The 20,167-nt window shown below is 38.9% G+C and overlaps 1 protein-coding gene across 1 annotated transcript in view; it reads right to left on the reverse strand.

The window, feature by feature from the left end:
* Positions 1–300: 300 nt before the first annotated feature.
* Positions 301–20,167, reverse strand: part of OGFOD3 (2-oxoglutarate and iron dependent oxygenase domain containing 3) — a 46,348-nt gene continuing 26,481 nt past the window's right edge. Inside the window, exons 8-9 of the mRNA XM_086624018.1 lie at positions 15,930–16,053; positions 301–2,315 (exon numbers count right to left, since the gene is read on the reverse strand). Coding sequence (XP_086480144.1) covers positions 2,179–2,315; positions 15,930–16,053 — 261 coding nt within the window. The 3' untranslated portion in view covers positions 301–2,178. The remainder of the gene's footprint in view (positions 2,316–15,929; positions 16,054–20,167) is intronic.

Genomic DNA, 20,167 nt, shown 5'->3' on the forward strand with positions numbered 1-20,167 from the left:
AGCAACTTATATGACAGTGTTACAGAGCAGTGACAGAACTTACCGTGAAGTTAAGAATTCCAGAACACAGGACATCAACCTGGAGAATCCCAACCCAAATCCACACAGGTCTATTCATATTTAGATTCCACTACCATCAGGTATTTGTGAAAAAGGGTCTACATTTAAATCTCAAGGTAAAATCAGGAATAAAGTTTTAAGCCAGTAAAGTAGTTGCTGGTGATCTTGGACTGCCTTCACATAGACTTACAACTTGGTTGTAATGCAAATTTAGAATTAACAGGCCTTAAGACAAGTACATATGGAACCCAACTGACTTTATTATTTCCTAGCATCCAGCCATTTTCACAATTCTTCCTTGTTAGCATAGACAAGGAAGCCTTTTTCAGGTTTGAGAACAACAAAATGAAATTCTAGAAAACTAATCTTGCTGGTGCACCAAATGAGAACAAGTCCATTGTGAGTGTTCTAAGTGTCCTGCCATCATTCCTCTTTATATTGATCTTCAGTGTAATCCCCACCAATGCTTACTATTTCCATACAAGGGTAGATTAATATAAAAGTGAAAGCTGTATGCATAAAAAAAAATTTAAAAATAATCAAAGCACATTTCAAAGTTTTTAGCGTTTCACAGAAATTACATAGACAATCAATAAATCAATGTTTGCTTCAGGATTTGATTGAGAAAAAAAATAGGTTTTCCTACCATTTACTTATCAATGTGCTGACCCACAAAAATCTTTGTAATAAGAAAGCAAGATAGTTGGCAAGATTATGCATTTGTTTGTTACTTTATCTGTACTGCAATGCAATCATCTCTTCTCTGAAGTCCTTGCAATTTATTATTCAAGTAACACCATAGACTAATGGTCTATGTTAACAGGAAAAAAGGTCTTCATACTAAACTGAAAAGGAAATGTAAAAAGAGCTATTGAGAAACTTCCTGAAACAGATAAAACATTGTTTTGGACAAGATAAGAGAGTATTTCACAACACAAGATTTGTAGTTGCATCAACAACAAAAAACCAAGCTTCCTTCAACTTGGTCTTAAGATTACATTGAAAACATGTATTTGTTGGGACTAAAAGTGTTTTATCATCGAGTTCCAGCTCAGACCATACCAATTTAAAACGTAGGTGGCCAGCAGTTTCCCCTCAGACCCTACATAGCACAGTCCACACGTGGTTTTGTTAGCCAGCCTTCCAACAGCAGATCGAGTTTTACAGGATTGAGTCTAAGGAGGCCAGAACTGGCATATGGAAAGCCACAACAAACCTAGCTTTTTTCTCAGCAGTTCCTCTCCTAAATGATACTGCCCTACCTGGGAATTAGGTATCAATGGATGCTCAGAGGAATCGAGAGGACTGACAGCTGTTTCTGCCCAGCTCTCCTTTTTAGTATTTACTTAATGCACAGGGTTATGTGGTCAAGCCATCTCCATAAAGAGCTCTTAGTAACGTTAACACTAGGCTTCCAACAGGAAGAATGATCATTTTCACTATGACTCAGAGAAAATGAGGCTAGTTGGGAATGCTGCATTCTGATCAGAGGGGTCTAATGCCATGACATTCTCAAGCACACCAAACATTTGTAATTCAAAAGCGGTATGTTTTCTGCCTAGCCAGAGAATTGTATTTCTTGTATTAACTAGTATCAGTTTGTAGCAGAAAACAGTTGTAGTAACTCAATTAAAAAAAAAGTTCAAGTAAGTCCCAGAAGTCAAACCATAGGTGTATTGCCCACTAATGCCCATGCTAAGGGGAATACATTCCTCTCAACAGAATGTATGTTCAAAAGAATAACAGTAATAACAGACTAAATAACACTAAACAGCAGCATGGGAAGTCATATCAAGACATGGTCCAAAAGACTACTTGTCTCAAACTGGAGAACTGAAAAAAAAAAAAAAAGAGCCCAGTCCAGAACTCTTCTTTATAGCCTGTTTAGGACATGAAGACAAACCATTTTTAGAATATAGCAAATTTAAGATGGTCTTTAAGGCACTGTTTGCAACATTTATGGAAAAGGACATGTGAAAACAGAATGTATTACAATATATTAATACAGCTGGGAAATTCTAATTGAATGTGAGATTACAAGAGATGTTATCTCCCTCTTTCCTCTTGTTTTGTAGGGCTTCTCATTCCATTTGACCTCGTGTTCCATCCCTGGAGGAATTACATCAAGACTGGATCCCCAATACTATGGTCTGGGTTGCAAGTGAAGGAGATGGTGATGGCATAGCGAGTGCCCCAGTGAACCTTTTCCACTCGATGAAGGTTCTCTGATCCAGAGGTGAAAAAGGAAACTCGGCCTGTAAAGACAAAGTATTTAATCAGTGACACGGAGTTCACCACTCCACTATCAGCTCTCTGCACAGTTTTGCAGTTGTCTCAGTCTGACTGTTCCCTAGCTACCTGAGAGCCCATAGGTCATCACAAAGACAAACTGTTATGAGCTTATGCTGCACTCTGACAGCTTTATGTACTGTTTAAAACATATGTTAATCCTTTGTGCTACAAAGCTGGAGACGTAATACCACTGTATCTCAGAGTTTATAAGAGGCAGGAGGAAGCCAAGAACATCTAATGCCAGTTCTTACTGCCTCAATTGAAAAAAAAAAAAAAAGAAAACACACTCACACAACAAAAAAAAAGCAACTCTAGTGACTGTCAGCAAAGTGTATTGATTTCCTTCCTGCTCCCCTTCTAGTCTGGGCTCTAATTTTAGACTGAAGGAGGAGGAAGTACTACAAAGGTGGCAAAAAGTCTTCAGTGAAAAAATGCTCAGCAGGTTTACAAGCAGCTGTGGCAGCTTATCAGCTTTGTACCAAGTATTTGCTATAGCTTTTTGTGCACAGTCTGATCACTCACTGTTCAGCCCGGTTAGAACGTTATGTATCAATCATATACAAATTAATTTTCCTTAGAAAGAGCTGCTCCATCAATGTATTGGCTTGGAAATTGTTTTATAGGTGCAAGTGCTTACTCCTGTGCTACATCCTGTCCACGCTTTGACCACCACCCTGCCTTGGGGTTCTCCAGGCCTTAAGTGGCATCAAGGTGAAGCGCAGTTACTTTGATAATGACAGCAGAGGTGTATTAGCATCCCACTTGCTGAAAGAGCAGAAGGATCCCTCTGCACTTTCACATTATTGAACTGTTCTGAGAACACAAGAGTTTGATGTTTTGCAAGTGTCTCAGAAATGACGCAACTCTGTAGGACTGCTCAAGTTCTCCCGAGAAAGCTAGTAATACTCCTATGCACAGCAGTTTTATCCCAGCAACATGTTTTTCCTACTCAGGCTTTTTCCCCCACTGTTCAAATTAGATTAAAGTTTGTTAAGAAGCTTATCACAGGGAACTCCTACTGACAATCAAACTCTGCCTGGGACTCATTCACAATCAGGCAAAACGAAACAGACACCTACTTAAAATTTGCACAAGATAAACTAATCCAACCGTTACACAATCTCCACTGCAGAAATGGGCACCAGACAACACAGCTGGCTTTCTCTTCTAACTAGAAGTGATCCGAAAGATCCAGAAGTTATTTTGCTTGCACACTCCTAAGCAGCACACATGGGAGATTTGAACAAAACTCGACTGGCCTCATGGAGCTCGGTTCACCCACTAATCTCAGAAGTCTATTTGAGTAGCCTCTGTGTCCCTTGCACGTTCAGTTCACATTTAGTCTTTCATAGTTCACAGTCTGTCTCAACTGCCAAGAAGAAGTCATATACCCTTCTCTGCCTGTGGCTGCACATCAATAATTGGTAAAGCTATATCTGTATGAAAAAAATGATCAGATCCATTGGTATGCACAGCTCATTTACACCTTGGTGTCCTGCTCTTCTGGATGAAAGACGAAATGATGGCAGTGTACTCCTATCCTCTGAGTGTTGCAGTGAACCATGCTACTCCCCAAGGATTTCATACAAAGTCCTTTTGGCAGGATTTTTTTTCTTTTAAATCTTATTTCAACATCATTCAAGTAGTTTATTATCAGTCCCTCACCTATTCACCCAAAGCTTTGCCTTAAACTGGTTTTCAAGCATTTTTGTTTGATTTCTTATTAGAAATAGTAGTATTTCAGAGTTAAACAACTTTCAGTGTATTGTTTAAGCCAGTTAAATTGGATTTTTTGGCTATACAGAATGTCTTCTAATTTCTTTCTTTAATAAATGTGTCTTCATATACATGGTATCTTACAGCTCCTTGTGCATCTGGTCTCATATCTGTTAACTGTTACCTCCTTGTCACTGAACAAACCTACAGTCAGTTTCCAAAGATAATCTTCCTGAGTGAGGAAAAAGTGAGGGGTTTTTTTAAAACTTACTTCCTTCACAAATTTTTAAAGCAAAAGCACGTTCTCTCCATGCTACACTTTTTAATAGTACAAATGTTCAAAGAGGGTAAAGAATGTTAATTCCCATCCCATCTGACAAAACCTTCAAGGAATATATGGCAATATCATTATCTAGAGTCCTGGGGAAAGACACAAGATAAAATAAAGCCGTACCATTAGGGGATAGGATGACTTCTAGGAATTTCAAGCACTCCAAGACTGGATCCTTCATAATCTTGTTTCAATACACAGTATATGGAAACCACTTGAAAAATTACATCACTACAAGAAAGCAAGCAGGTCAGGACTAGACAAGTTCCTTAAGGAAGTGTGGACCTACTCCTAGGTTAACCTGCTCTGGTTATATTTTGATCAATTTTGAGTTAAGATTTTAAACCCTAAAGTTTGAACCACATTAGCAAGTTAGTAGGATCATATGCAATATGGATCTGTTTTTAGCTGTGAGACTGTATTCAAAGCATTTTAAAGTGCACTTTTTTTTTTCAAGTGTTACTTGCTGCCACAACTAATGCAGCTTTGATAGGATTTTTCTCACTGTGACTGGTGAGGAAGACATACATAGGGCAGGTCCACTAAGCTCTCCAGACTATGAAATACTGAGAGCGAGTGCTGAGCTTCGTAAGAGATGACTGTTGTAATACAAATGCTAAAGAATGGCTGTGCAACCATTCATTGTGGATAAAAGTGCCTATGTACTTACAATTTCCTGATGAAACATTTCTGAGTGACAAAAGCTCAGGAGAAAGTGTATAAAATTCTAATCCCATTTCCTTTGTCCTTTTCTTTCATTATTTCACAATGGCCTCAAATGGGTCTTTTCATTTTCTTCTCCCCTCCTCTGACCTGCCTGCACAGATTTCTTTCCAACATGCTTTTCTATTCCACCAAAGAAATCTCGACTACTACCTCCTGGCACATAATTTCAGTTTGATATATGAACACTTACTGCTGAAGTGTAAGCTTTTTTGAGATCACAAGCTACTACTCAACACAATTTTATAATATATTATCTAACCAAAAAAGTATTTAATCCCTGGTCCTTAAGGGATGAACTTTTAGAGAGGAAAAAACAGCAGAGGGATCATCATCTATTTTGAGGTCCATGCTTCTAAGGTTTCAGAAAGAGGTCAGTATCTGAGCTACGTTCTGAAGGATGAAGATAGGAATAGAGGTGTCCTGAGGTTAGAAGTGATGTCAAGGGTAAAAAAAAAAAAATAAAGGATTTGGTTTTTTTTCCCACTGAGATAAATCTATAGTCTTAAAAGTATTTCATCCTGGTTGCGAACATTTGACTCATTTTTCCAGTCACTGTAAGATGCCAAAAACCCCATTGCTTCTTTAGTTTCATGATGCTTTGTCTAGTACCTCAACCTCAGGCAAGTTTCCTTAAGTGACAGGAACTGTGGGCTGCTCTCTCACATCTACTCTCTTCCATCTCCTCTTCACCTCCACTTTCCATTCCACAAGAAGTCAATCAGGCAAACACCACAGCAATTGGTGCAGCACTTGGACATACTGTCCCCAAATTAGCTAAAAATACTCACATTTCGTAGTCACTTCTATCCATGATCTTCCCTCTTTTCTGCCCACAAACACTTACAACTTCTTTATAACTGTTCCCAAATGACTTCAAGATTTCCATCAGGCTGTCTAGTGATAGGGGAGTGAGCTGTGCTCCAGCCTAGTTCCCATGGAAGAGTGCAACAATGGACTCTTCGGAAGGTCCTCCCACGCAAATACACTTCTGCTCACCTTTCTTATTAGAAGAGCAAAAAGACAAAATTGGAAAGATCTATAGTAACCTCAAGACCTGCAGGAGCCTGTTTCTAAATGATTAGCTCACCTGCATCTCTCTACAGGAACAGAAGTAATCAATCCTTGCCTTTGATCCCTATTTGACAATAATACCTGAATGTACAGCTTGTTTCCTCTTCTTTTCCATGTTTTCTCTACTTTCCAGTATTAAGTGCTAGAAAGTGTGTTTCAAGACAGAGTTTGCTACAATAAAAGCTTAGCTGATGAGCTTCTGTTCCTTGCAGACTGCAAAGTGTTATTGTGGTGCAGTCACCCCCCTTTCTAGATCACAGATATGCCTCCAGCTCTGCTTCTCTAAGAATAGTCCAGAGTTTCATCCACAGGTGCAGCTGTTTTCCAGTCCCTTCCTTCTGTAGCCCTTAAGCATCCACACAAGTTTTAAAAACTGAAGAGTAAGAAAAGGATAAATTGTATTGGGGATGAAAGAATTAATGTCATGGAAAACGCAGGTGCAAACTCATTTAAATACGCCACTCTCACGACAAGGACCTGCCAACAAGCCCAGTGCCACAGCACCCATCAAAACTGAGCCCGGTCTTCTGTGTCACTGAAACAAGTCAAATTCTTAAATGCTGTCAGGCTGAGAGAAGCTCGTGATGTGAACAACAGGAAAAGGTCCTGCTCCTCTTACAGGGAGCAAGACCTTAGCTGTATTAGAGGTAACCACCTCCTCTCCTGACGTTTTTGAGAATCAATTTTTGCACTGATGCACAGGAATCATTATTTATGAAGACATACAAGTGCCAGTCACAAGCTCCACCGCTATAAATTTTATGTGATCCTAATTTAGATGAAGCAACACTTATTTTGGGGAATAACACTTAACAAGCAGCAAAAGCAATGGATATTTCACTATGCAGCAATTATGTCCCATTTAGTTACTCAAACGAAACCACTAGAGGAACACAGGTATTAAGTATGAGCTTTTGCTTTTCCCTGCTTTTGCCTTCCCAGGTTTTAATGACATTCATAATTGCCCCTTAGCAATGAATTCTTTTTAGACATACTCAGAAAATCTCACCACTGCAAGATGCAGCGTACAGGTAGAAAACAATTACACATTCAGCTTATATCACAGTAAAAACTGAAGTATTCTTATATACAAAGGAAACAATTTTCCATCACAACTATGCCCTTGGCATTTCACTGTGATTTCAACCAAACTATTCATTCTCTCATTTGTTTCCTTATCTCTAAAATGAAGCTAGTACTGACCTATTTAACAAGGTTACTGTGAAAATTAATTAGTAAACACCATTACAATACTTGGCAGTTAACACACGCTCTGTTTTACAAGTGTGTTAAAAAAAAATCCTCTGTTGTGTCTTATTCCAGCAAGAGAAAAAGTAGTAAGGCATGCCAGATGAAATTATAACAAGATGTAGGGAATATATGAAAGGACTTTGAGAATCATACAAGTATTAACATACCACAATGTTCGTAAGAAAAACTACTACAAGATTATTATGCCTCTATTATTTAAATTCATTGCATTTCATTGCATTGGAAGAGACCTTGGGAGGTCATCTGGTCCAATTCCCTTTCTCAAATCAAGGCCATCTTCTGAATTCTATCCAACTTCTGAGTTCTACCAGGTTGCTCAGGGTCATACCATTAGCACATGCGAGTGGAGCATTCAGATGCTGACATTTCCCAGGTATGTCTCGGGCACATGTATTTTGCAACCTCATGCCTCCTGTGCTTGGATTTTTGAGCAGGCAGCATGGAGCAGATGACCTCCAGAGGTCCCTTCCAGCCTCAGTTATTCTGATTACACATGGAACAGGCTGCTCACACTAATACCAACTTTGGCAATCACTTTCTATTTGCAGCATGCCTGTTTTGCCACTGGATTCCAAGCCCCTTCACACTCCCATCCTTGACATGAAACTACCACTTCTGCTTTCTTGGCAGTATTCTTCTGGCCCTTCTAGTTTAATTCACTGCCCAATTTCCTTGTAAACTACTTGGGTCATGAGAACATCAAGGAGAAACCACTAATTACATGTTAGATTGTCTCAACCAAGACTCAATTATGCAGGCAACTAAGGGAATAACTGTCCCCTCGCTCTCCTCCTTGCTCTGCTTAAGCTGTGGCTGGACACCAGGGGAGGGCAGGGGCTACCCCTGCCTGGTACCAGTGGCAGGGAAAGGATGCAAAGCAGGGCTGGGGAATGTGAGAGGTCTCACCTCCATTCACTGTCCATGGCAGTTGGTTGGGGGCACTGGAAAGACTGAGCTGCTGCTCAGAAGGAAGCGAAGCAACTCATCTGCCTGATTAAACGGAAGCAGGAACAGTTTATTTGGCACTACAGATCTATTCAACATCTTTCATCTTATGTAGTGACAGCTTTGACTGTCTGCTTAACATTTACCAGCTCTAAATGTTACTCAGGAAAGAAAGAAAAACTGTATCTCATCTGCTAAATGGCACCACGGCAGAAGCACTGCCAGGGAAACTGCACAAACACAATTGTGCTCTCATCCTTGTCATCTGTTTAGGATTAATTGCTAATTCATTCTCATGTAAAGTATCTACGAAAAACCACCATATCATTAGGCAAATAACCTGATAATAATATTTTCTGTAATCACACTATAAGACTTATTTAACAGATATTCTATTACTTAGTGTTGAATGGGGACAGCTTTAAGCAAGTCCTTATCTAAATCCCACGAAAGTAACATGGAATGGCAGCATCTGCAAGTGCCCTGATCTGGGGTGAAGAGAGGGCACAAGCTTCTCTAAACAAATTTGCTACATATATGCCAAACACAGAAGCATAAAGAACCCTATGGCCTAAAAAAAAATAAAATAAATAGAACTGCCAATGGGTATCTAATGAAGCCTAGTTACAAGCTTGTCCAAAATTCATTTACCAGACAGCAAATACTTGCTGTTGTAAGTAAAATCATCAATTCACATAGCAAACTCTCCCACAGTCAGCTTGTAATTTGTAGAAGTATTATGAATACTTTCAAAAGTACTCGCTTCTATTTTAAACTCAGAAGAACCTGGACTGAAAACTTCCAAATTACAGTTTTTAAAGAAAATAAGTGAACTTAATTATTTCCTACTAAAAGTACATAAGCATTTTTAGACTTCAGCAGAATCCCTGCCAGCTTCTCTCCTATCAGCACAGTTGGTTGCTCAAAGTAACAGGAATTTCCACTCGGTACATTATGTCTGAAGGTGTGACAACCTAGTGAAGTATTTAGACATGAAAGCTGCGTAAACTGAGTCTCATTAAGGCTTTTTGGCTCCATTTCTTCCCCCTACAACCAAAAGGAGGACAGGGATACCATCTCTGCTCTGCCTTCCAGTCCTCCCCTTCAGCACTCAACCTCACCCAACCAATACTGTCAAGTTTGCTCTGTTCTCCCACGTTAGAGCACTCTGGGCAGCTGCAGAAAGTTTCTAAATTGGTCTCCTACAAAAAGTTGTCACCAACAGAAGCCTCTAAGAATAAAGTGTTGCAATTTCAATCACATAAAATAACTCCAGATCATTTATTTTACTTTTCTTGATCTTGCTAAACATGACATGTTTAGTAAAGCTGTAGTAAATCACATGGATGTCCAAGTTCTAGGTTTTGGACTTCTGATAGAGAAGGAAATCATGCTTACATTTAGTAAATCACTGAAGCATAAACACAAAGGTAAATTCTGCTGCTCATTTCTTATTCAGAAAACAACCTTTAAACAAAAAGACTTCATGACAGCACCTATGGTGTGCGACATTAACACTCACAAAGCTTAGGAACCAAGAAATGTCATTACTGAACTATACGGCTGAACTGGCAGTTCATTTGGTATGTTGATTTACTTCTGTTACATTACCTGAATTTCATCAAGTAACTGGTTGAAGCTGATTTTCCTCTCCTCCCTCTTCATGCCTTCAGCTTTGCTGCATATTTGTCTAGCAGTATCAAACCAAATTAATGAAATATTAGCCTGCATGTGCATTACATTGTTTAAAGTCCTACGCAGCAAGCAAAGGAAGGCACATAAGGTGCACGCCACGTGTTCATTTATAGCTCAGTATGTTGTATCGGGGGAAGAAAGTTGTACAGGCCAATTCTCAATTTTGGCAGGGCTTCCCAATGCTCTGTGGAACACTAACACAGGGTATCTGGTTAGCTCCCCAGGTCCCCTCAACAATTCTCAATCCTTTCAATGGTCCAGCTAGTGTAAAGTGACCATTACTGTCCTTAATAACACGCCCTCAACAAGACAGTGTATTTTATATGAAGCAATTTATATAAGCACCATGTGAAGTACAGGTCTGACCTGTGACTCCCAGGTACCTATTCCCTTATGGCCCCAATTAATATATTATTTCATTTAATGCCATCATAAACCTATCATCAAGCACCACGGGAATACAAAACCAGAGTCTGGAAGACAGTTATCCTTCTATGGAAAACAAAACAGAAAGCAAAAGAAAAATCTTCAGAGTCCTACAAAGAAATGAGGAGCTATTGAGCTATTTTCTGCATCCTTTTGTCACAATTGCAACAGGTCCTCCTCCTACCATTTCTCTCTGCAATCATCTTACCAGTCCCAGGTGCAATTTGTGATTAGTATTGCTAATCAGCAAGAACTGCTGTCCTACAACCCATGAACTTTGTATTGCTGGTTATTACTGCAGCTGCCATTGTCAGTTCCATTTATTCTTCGCTAGGACTGACAGCTACTGCTGTGCATTTTAAGTCATTCTCAACTTTCAGTTGTTACTGATTTAACATCAAGATGTGCTCCAGTTTTCCTGATTGGAGGAAAACTCAGGCAAGTAATGCCAGAAGATTATCATGATTTAGAGTGAATCTGAATGATGTAGATTGAGTGTACAGAATGATCACACTATCTATACTCAGTGGGGAAGAAAAGAATCAAATCCACTATTCCACGATACAAGATGGATTACTAAATATATGCTTTAAACAGAGTTTTCACTCTTGTGTTAATGATGTTGCAGAACAACTGCATCTAGAAATCTTACTTATGTCATTGCACTTTGCCACTATGCTGCATTCCCTCAGCCTTTGGTAGTGAATTCCTCCAAACTGATTTTTTTTAAGGAGCACAATAAAGAGAGGACAAATTCCCACCACTTAACTTGGAGTACTGCACTTATTCTCATGATTACAGGATCTGAGAATCATGTGATGTCTAACCACTGCAATAAAGCCACACTTATCTCAGTGAACGTACAGACACCCTGAAGCCCGCTCCTGCACTGAGAAAGCTACACGTGCATCCCGAAACGTATGCTTTTCCTTATCTGAACAGAAAAACTAATGGCTCAGGCTTTGAGCATACACTTTTTTCTGTTCTAAATGAAGAATAATCCAACTGCACAAGTTCCCAAATAGCTCATACCTTCATCAAGTATTTTCACACTTTCAGAAACACACACTTCTGACAGCTATGAAAATATGCTAAGGTTGATATTCAAGGAAGAGTCACATTTCACTCTTCAATGCACAGAATTCATTTTGCACCATAGATTTTCTTCCACACACACACTGAAGTGATTGCAACCTTTCCTTCTACCCTTATAAACTAGTATAAAGAACAAATTCATTTGAGTTTAAATAAATAATAAGATTTATTTAAGAGCAAAGCTGACCTTAATACAAAGAAATGTACATGCCAATAAAGACCACATAACTGGTACTGAGATTTCCTTCCAACTACAGGGTTTCATCTACACTTTATCATAAAGTGAAGCCTTTGACCTAATATTGCCAGTCTTGAAATTCACACAAGACACTCGAAAATTATGAAATTTTAAATATGGTTTACACTGACAAATACAGTAGCAGGAGAAAGTATACAAATTTTATCAATGAAAAAGGAATGCCTTGATGCCTGCCATTTATTCTTAATCCTCCTGTATCTATTGAAGACTACTAAACCAGGCCTCAGGCCAGAAAAGGAAAGTTCATGTTGAGAGCGCTGTGGGCTTTGTTTTGAAGGACCTCATTCTAAGTGTTGCTCTATTTCTTTCAGTCTCTTGAACAGAACTACCTCTGGTTCAAAGGATGGAAAAAAATGCTAATATGTCAATTTTGGAAATAGAATTCGTGTAGACATTTAAAAGCAACAGATATGACTTTAGAACTGTTTCTTTGTCCAAAAAGTGTTTTCTTTTTGAAGTAATATTTCACTTGGCACTAAGAATTCTCTTACTCATGGTACAGAGAGTTTCTTGCAGCAGACAGAGGTCCTGACTTAAGTCAAAGGACACACATATATTTCTGAAGCTTATCAGGGCACAAGAAAGATGCGTTTCTTAATGCCATGTTTGGTTATGAATTAGCCAAAGGTCTATACATGTGAATTGGCATCACAGTGGTGACTTCATGTCCGTTAAAAAGAAAAAAATCTCAAGAGCCTCTAGGTTAATAAATTATAATTCCTTCTTAAAGCTAGAGGTATTTGTTAATAATTGAACTAGGCAATTTTATTCACCATACTACAAATTATATTGAGAGTCATTCAAATACGTGAGAATTGGGACTTACAGACTTCTTATACAATCCACTAGTGATACACACTTAGAGAAGTGATAAGTGTTTTAAAATTAGGCTCCACTTCTAACCAAACTAAGACTGATCCTTCAACAGTAAGTGCTGCAAAAGCATTTGAAGCAGCATTGGACTTGCCTAAGCAGCACTCCCAAACACAGGAAATCCCGGTGTTCTATTTTCAATTGTCTCTTTTTGTATTTCAAATTACTGCTTTTCTGCTCTGCTGCATCAGTAACAAGGTCTTTCTGTTCCCTACTGTAAAGCCTGGTACTTCAAGCACATTGCTTTTTCTGTGAGCAGTAATTTGTTATTTTGTCACACAGTACTAGGTTCCCAAAATGCAGACTAACTTTCAGACAACAAAAAGTGCCAGGTTTCAGAACTGAAATGGCATTAGCAACATGGAGAAGGTAAGTCAGCTGTTCAGGTACTAAAACTGAGCCAGCGATTACAACAGTCATCTCAAAAAAAAAACAAACCTGAATCTTCTAAATGGGAAGCATAAAAGCTTATCAGCACATGGTTATAAAAGTTGGGTTGCAGTGACAAGAGAAGCACAGAGAATCAAAAGAAGCATAAAACAAACAAAAAAACTACAAAGAGAGAAGAAGAGAAAAAACACCACAAAGGAACATTTGGAACGTTAGAAATACATCAACTTGTACCAGCAACAGAAGACACCCTGGGGTCATTCCCTCATTTGTATCTCACAAGTCACATTTTATCAGCAAGAGAAAAACTAAGTGCAATTGCCTTCACATCCTGCTTCACCTCTAAAGCTTTCCTCCTTCGCTCACAGGATGTTGGGAATTATTTAGATTGCACCATAGGCAGTGACACAACACGGGATCCCTGACAACTGTGTTCAGAGAGGAGTGTGCCAGAAAGGTGTAACTGGCATTAAACTTCATTCTGTTGTGCACACGTAGCACATTCGGTCTTTCAAAAAAAGACCATTCCCTACAAGCTTTGCATTGTTTTGCTTTAAAAGGTGTGTTGAACCAGTTCTGTGGCACACGTGCGTCAATGCAACCACTCGTGAAAGGGAATGGCCAAAATCAGGTGCTGTTAGAAATCTTTCTGTATTTCATCTGCTCCACCTTCCTCCCCAAGATTTGGTATGAGATATGTCACCACGTTACCAGATTGATGGTAAAGTCAGGTCACAAAGCCCTGCCTAACCATTTAAATTTAAGAAATGAGGAGCCTCATCCTGTTGTACCAGGATCTTGGCAATTTGGCCATGTAAATGTTTAACTAGTTGCAAAATTCTTGTCCTTTAGCTGAACTTGATTCATTTTAGTAAGAAAAACACACCCACATCACTGAAGCTACCCTCCTCCTGAAGACGACCTTTATCCACTGAGCATGCACAATGATTTTCTAGAGGTTTACACCTTCAATTGCAGACAAAGAAAACTTGTACCAATCAGAAGAGGTTTAAGTAAAACCATTACCAACAGAAGTGTTATAGCTTATACATATGTAATTATGAGGCATTGTAATTATTGAGGCACTGGAACAGGTTGCCCAGAGAAGCTGTGTCTGCCCCATCCCTGGAAGTGTTCAAGGCCAGGCTGGATGAGGCTTTGAGCAACCTGGTGTAGTGGAGGGTGTCCCTGCCCATGGCAGGGGGGTTGGAACTGGATGGTCTTTGAGGTCCCTTCCAACCAAAACCATTCTATGATTCTATGCATGTCTGAATAGGATCAATTTAAGCACCAAGGGGTGCTAGCTTTGTGATTTTACCACCTAGCACCCAGCTCACAGATAGGCAATAAACAAATATCTCGACTCTGTGTAGGTTGGCTTTTTGCACAACAAGTGTGAGAATCCTAGTTTTTGAGACAAGAGAATGACAAAGAGCAAACATCTTGCAGCAAAGCCTGAAAATTAACCAGATGGGGCTGAATGGAAGCAGTTTCACAGTTGCAGACTTTTTGAAAATAAGTCAAGAGCATATTGCATACAGCAATCGAACTGAGTGCCCCTACACTGCGCAAGGAGACAGCTGTCCTCCCAGCTACCTAGAATTCAACTATGATTTCTACAGCTATAAAACCATGTTCATCTTAGAACTTAGAAAATCTTAGAATTGCATCTGGAAAAATGAAATAGTTTAATGTGTTCCCTTCCAAAATACTGATGGCAATATTTTACACAAGATGATACTTTCAGTTTAGAGTTTATTTCCAACCACAAAAGCCAAAATAATCAAACATACAATTCTTGATACCAAACCCAGAATGCAGACAATCTCAGAATTTATCTAAGCCAGCATTACTGCTGGTGACTGGATTGCTACAATGCATGAGTCAAAACCGCCCCACACCCATCCCCATTTCCAGGCAGCGATAGTCAGGAGTCGTTCTGCTTGGGGTAATGCCTGTCAGCAGTAAATTACTGATGTTGTCTTTAAATGAATAAATTTCCATTTTTTCCTCTCTTGAAAAAAAGATGGAACACAGTAGGAATATAAAGTTGCCCTTGTTTTTTTTCTTGCAGAAGTGTGACTGGTCTCACATTATAAAGGTTTACACTGCTGTAAGCTCAGTACTCACCTGCCAGACAGATGAGTTGAGGCTGAGCTTTCTTCCTAGCCATATTGCCCCAAAGTAATTCCAGTTTCAAATGATCTATGTATTAGAAAAATCTTAAGCCAGCCTTAAAGGCAAGGTTTGGGGCTTTTTTAAGGTATAACAGACAGCCATCAGAATGCTCATCCTCGTCAGATCTACTGAAAGCAGCTATGGACTTAGAACCAAGTTATCATAGATCATCATGTTACCACAGGTAGGCAGAGCTGTGGTAATCAATCACCTTCATATGCAGCCCACAGAAATTCCAGCCTCACCTTGAACAGCAAAGAAATTTCAGGCCAGACAATCTAAAATAAACTGCTTTATTTTGGATTTGCTGTAGTCACAGTTGTCTTTGCTCTTGACGCAGTGACCTGCTGTCATAACTGGATTGCAGTTCTAAGCTTTTCAAGGAAATCACTTGGCATGGCTTAACTCCAGATATTTCAAACTGTGGCCACATTTTAACTTTTTTAATCTTTACTTTTTATGTAATCAATCTGAAAACAAAACGCTACACCATCCCACAGTTACTGCTGACACAAAAAGTCCCACTACACCCACCAGCCCACGCAGTTAATAAAGGGTGCGACCTGGCCTGCTTCAACGCAGGCACGCCAAGACTCTTACCTGCTCGGGGCTCTACCGTCTTGTTGGAACCTGCATCCATAAAGACAAACCGTCCACCTCCAAAATCTTCCGTGTAGTCAGAGAGATAGAGCAGTGAGGTGTAGTCAAAGGAGCCGTAAGTCACCTGGGAGTAAGACAACATTTATTACTAAATTCTACTCCCATCTCTGCAGAGCACAAATAATGGATCTGACGGGTTTTCTTCTAGTTTTCCAGTTTTCATGTGTTTAATAAAAAGGCCTCTGAAAGCTGAGAATATTACTTTCTAGAAATGATATATGTTTATCAGTCTATTCTGTTATGTTTACACACACACTACAAACAAGACTAGCGTGTTATGCTTATTATTATTACAGTTTCCATAATTACAGAAGTGGTCCTATTGATTTCTATCATCCTAAGTCTACTAACCAGCTAGCAAAAAACAACATAGTGTCAGAAGTTACACCTTTGCATTGCATCAAAAAATATAAGACGGCTCAGATATTATCCTCATGGTGAAATTTTTATGACTCAAGAACAGTCTTTGACTAATAAATTCCACCCATTATCTAATCACGGTTATACATTTTCAGAAACCTCATCTTTTATTCTTTCCCCAGCCACATGCAGAAGCTTCATGGTGGCAGTGAATCAGACCTTCCAAGTAAACACACATTTGTTGGAGGAACTTCTTTTCCATACAAGTTTTGTTTAAAAATTTTCAAACATGACTTTCAAAGTCTGTGCTTCTTCCCAGTCCAAACATCCCATTCTCAGTTATTACAAAGTGATTTTCCTTCCTTTTAAAATAATTTCTTTTCCTTGATATGTATGTTGAAGATGGAGAAAATAAACACTATATATTAATGCTCAGAGTGAAGCTATCTAAATATTTAACACTGAATTTAACTGATTCTGAAAATATTTCCTTTTCATATCCACGTCATGAACAATCAAAAATATACATATATCCATGGCTGTATTCTCCAATTTCTTTACTGCATATCACAACTCAATTAAGTTCTGCGTTACACCATCAAACAGCAACTTGTGCAGCACAGTAGTACTGTATAAATATACAGCATTTGCAGTGTTTTGACTGACCTGGTGACTGTTAGAGGTAGGTGCTACTTCTAAACTCAGAGAAGTTTTCTAAATATTTTCAATTTTGTTTTAAGTTACATTCATCAGTGCCAGTTAAATTTTGGCTAAACAGCAGTTGTACATATTATTCTCTAAGGGCAATGACTAAAGAGAACACAGCAGATGCAACAGGAAGACATTTTCATTCTTACTCATTTTATTATTTTGACCAGAAGGGTGTAAAGGAAAACAACCAAATCCAGTGATATGCTGCACTACACAGTCCGAATCACAAGAACAAGAGAAATATTTCGGTGATTCCTTTCTCCCCATATTTAACTAAACCTTGGAAGCAATACAAGGCAGTAAGTGGGAATTAATGAGCATGTGGTACTGCAGCACCTCAACATAGCCATTCTGCAGCCCTCCTCATGCAATCAGCTTTGCAAAGCTATTTTCACCATCATTGATTTGGTAATAAAGCTTCCAGTCAGTTTAAGCAAGTCGGTGAAGGCATTAGTATAATGAAGTCCGTTCAACTCATAATTTTGATGAGTTAGACTTGCAAGTGCTTTTATGCTGCACTCTACAGTGGTGCTGCAATCTTTGCTCCATCAGTGCACTTTCCCATCTTCTCCAAGGTGGCTTTACCAATTCTGAGCTTTTAAGAGCTGACTACAAACCATTTTAGTCTAACCAAACACAACCAATTTCTACAGGTGACTGATTTGGGAACCAAGTATCCAACGGAAAAGAGCTTTTCCGTTCCTGTTCTTGTTCCTTACTAATTCTCAGAAGGCAGCCAGGCCTGAGAAATGCAACACTATGGAAAGGGGACACTAAATTATACTCAATTATTTAAAATGCTAGAAATTGCCTATGCATATCAAATTTATTTGTTACCCTGGTAATGCCTTCCAATACCAGAAAGGTTAATAATTGAACCAGAAGTTCAAACTATGTGAGAAAAACTGTCATTAAAACCAGGTGATAAGCCATACAGGCACACTGCAGCAAGTCAAATTTCTATAGCTCCTTCTGAACAATTCAGTGGAAAAAATGCAGGCATTGCCATTCAGCCTGACTCTTCAGACAGTATAGTGTGCTCTTTTTGAGCACCTTTTACCCAAATAAGTCAAACACCACTAATATTTAATGGTAGATGCTCATAATGATATTTATATGATACTTCTTTCAAGGCTATTGCTACAAATACAACTAATTGTCAGAACTAGCCACATTTGGCAGCATGGCACTCTTGGGTTTTTGAGGGACAAATGTTTATACGCAACTAAACAGTTGTAGGAATATATGCAGTAGGCCTGCAGTTACTAAAAGACACTTAGGACAGCAATCTCTGCTTTCCTTTGCAGAAGAAAATAACATGCATTCACTTTGCAATCAGCATACATCTAGCATGATATCTTGCAGAAATAAAAGTCAAAACCGCTCTTCTCCTGTAAGTCTCTACCTATCTCTTTGTGCAGATAATCCCAAAAATAGCCTTGATAGCTACTTCCAATGTTCTGTACATTGCTAGTATCTATTTAGTAGACAATGGAAGACACCAAACAGCGTATCTCTGAACTGCCAGAGGCTGTAGATGAGCTGAGGTAACAGGTTTGAGCAGACGCAAGAATAAACTTCAAAGATGATGGATTTCAAAGATGATGTTGTCCTAAGGCAGAAGTAAGATCTTTTGATGCATTTCATTAAACGTCTAACAACATGAGGGAAAAAAAAAAAAAAAAAAGAATGAAACATCTGCTAGAAGAGATAGCAGCTGCTATCAGTGATATCCTCAACAGCCAGAGGAGAGGGGGCTGCAGGAAGGGTTAGGGAGATGGAGAGGATATGCAGATAAGGAGACTTGATGGTTTGGCTTGTTCAGTTTAAAGAAAGGCAAAAAAGGGAATATGATTGCTACCTATAAATACATGGGGGTGGGAGGACACAGAGCAGGGAGGGGAGGAAGCTATAAACTGATCATGAACAAGCCTAGGCTAAAGAAAAAAAAAATTTGCACAGAAGTCCTGGAATAGCTCCAATAGAAGAAATTCAAGGAAAACAAACCAAAACTGATCTTATGGCAGAGCCTGACAATTCTGTGAAGTATGACAGGATCCTTGCCCAGGCAGGGAACTGCAGAAATCGTGAAGTCCCACATCACTTCTATTAGAAAACATTCTATGACTATACTGCTGTCAGAGTTGAGTGTGCAACAGCAATTCCATTATAAATCAGATATTTGAAAGGCTCAGTTCCAAACAAATTCCATCCAAGATGAAACCTCACATCTTAAGCCAACACTCTCTTTATCCAATTTAGATGCTTATAAATTCAACAATATTAAACAAGTCATTCGGATGATTTCAGGATTTTCACTCCTGCATAAATAAAAACCAAATACATGTTAGGGGGAAAAAAACAAAGACTCATACAGACAAAATAGATCTGTGCTTTGGTGCATGATGCAGTTAAAATCTTCCAAACCAAGGATATTCAGATTGAGAAATTTAATTGCAATAGACTCATCAATATAGGAAAAAAAGGCAAGACGGGTATTCACATGCTCCAAGAAGCCTACATCTTTCAACCAAGTGTAAGACTCTGAAACAAAAAAAATATCTCATGTTCATTTTTTTTTAAAGGCTTAATTTTACCTTTCTTTTGGAAAAAGGCAGAGGAAAAAAAACCCTGAAGTCTTCTAGAAGCAAGCTTCACTGTTTAATTATTATACAGAAATACATGAAGTGATTTGTTCTATTCCAAGGAGAAAGCATAAGTAACGATACAACAAAATGACATGCAACAAACTGGAAAAATATTTAACATGCTGAGTTTTACTGATCTTTCTTCAACTCTCTTGTATTCACATTTGTTTTGGAGGCTGCGTAAGAATAACACTACTCTTATCTGGGAAATTTCCGACCTCAGATCAATAGCAATGAGGTTTTTTCCCTCCCTTGTTTCACCTGCAGTCTGGAAGCAGTAAGTGAAACTTTGTTGGAGAAATTAAAATACAAGGCAGGCTGACTGCACTGAAGGCAACCTGTGAAGCTACACAACTTGGCTACTCTATTGGGCCTTCTCTGACCTACTGACCTTCTATTTGAATTCAGTCCCTGGCATAGCCTGATGGGCTATAAATCCTTACTTTTTACCTCTTTCTA

The sequence above is a fragment of the Tauraco erythrolophus genome, chromosome 20 (assembly GCF_009769465.1).
Source record: "Tauraco erythrolophus isolate bTauEry1 chromosome 20, bTauEry1.pri, whole genome shotgun sequence".
In the NCBI taxonomy this organism is placed as follows: Eukaryota; Metazoa; Chordata; class Aves; order Musophagiformes; family Musophagidae; genus Tauraco; species Tauraco erythrolophus.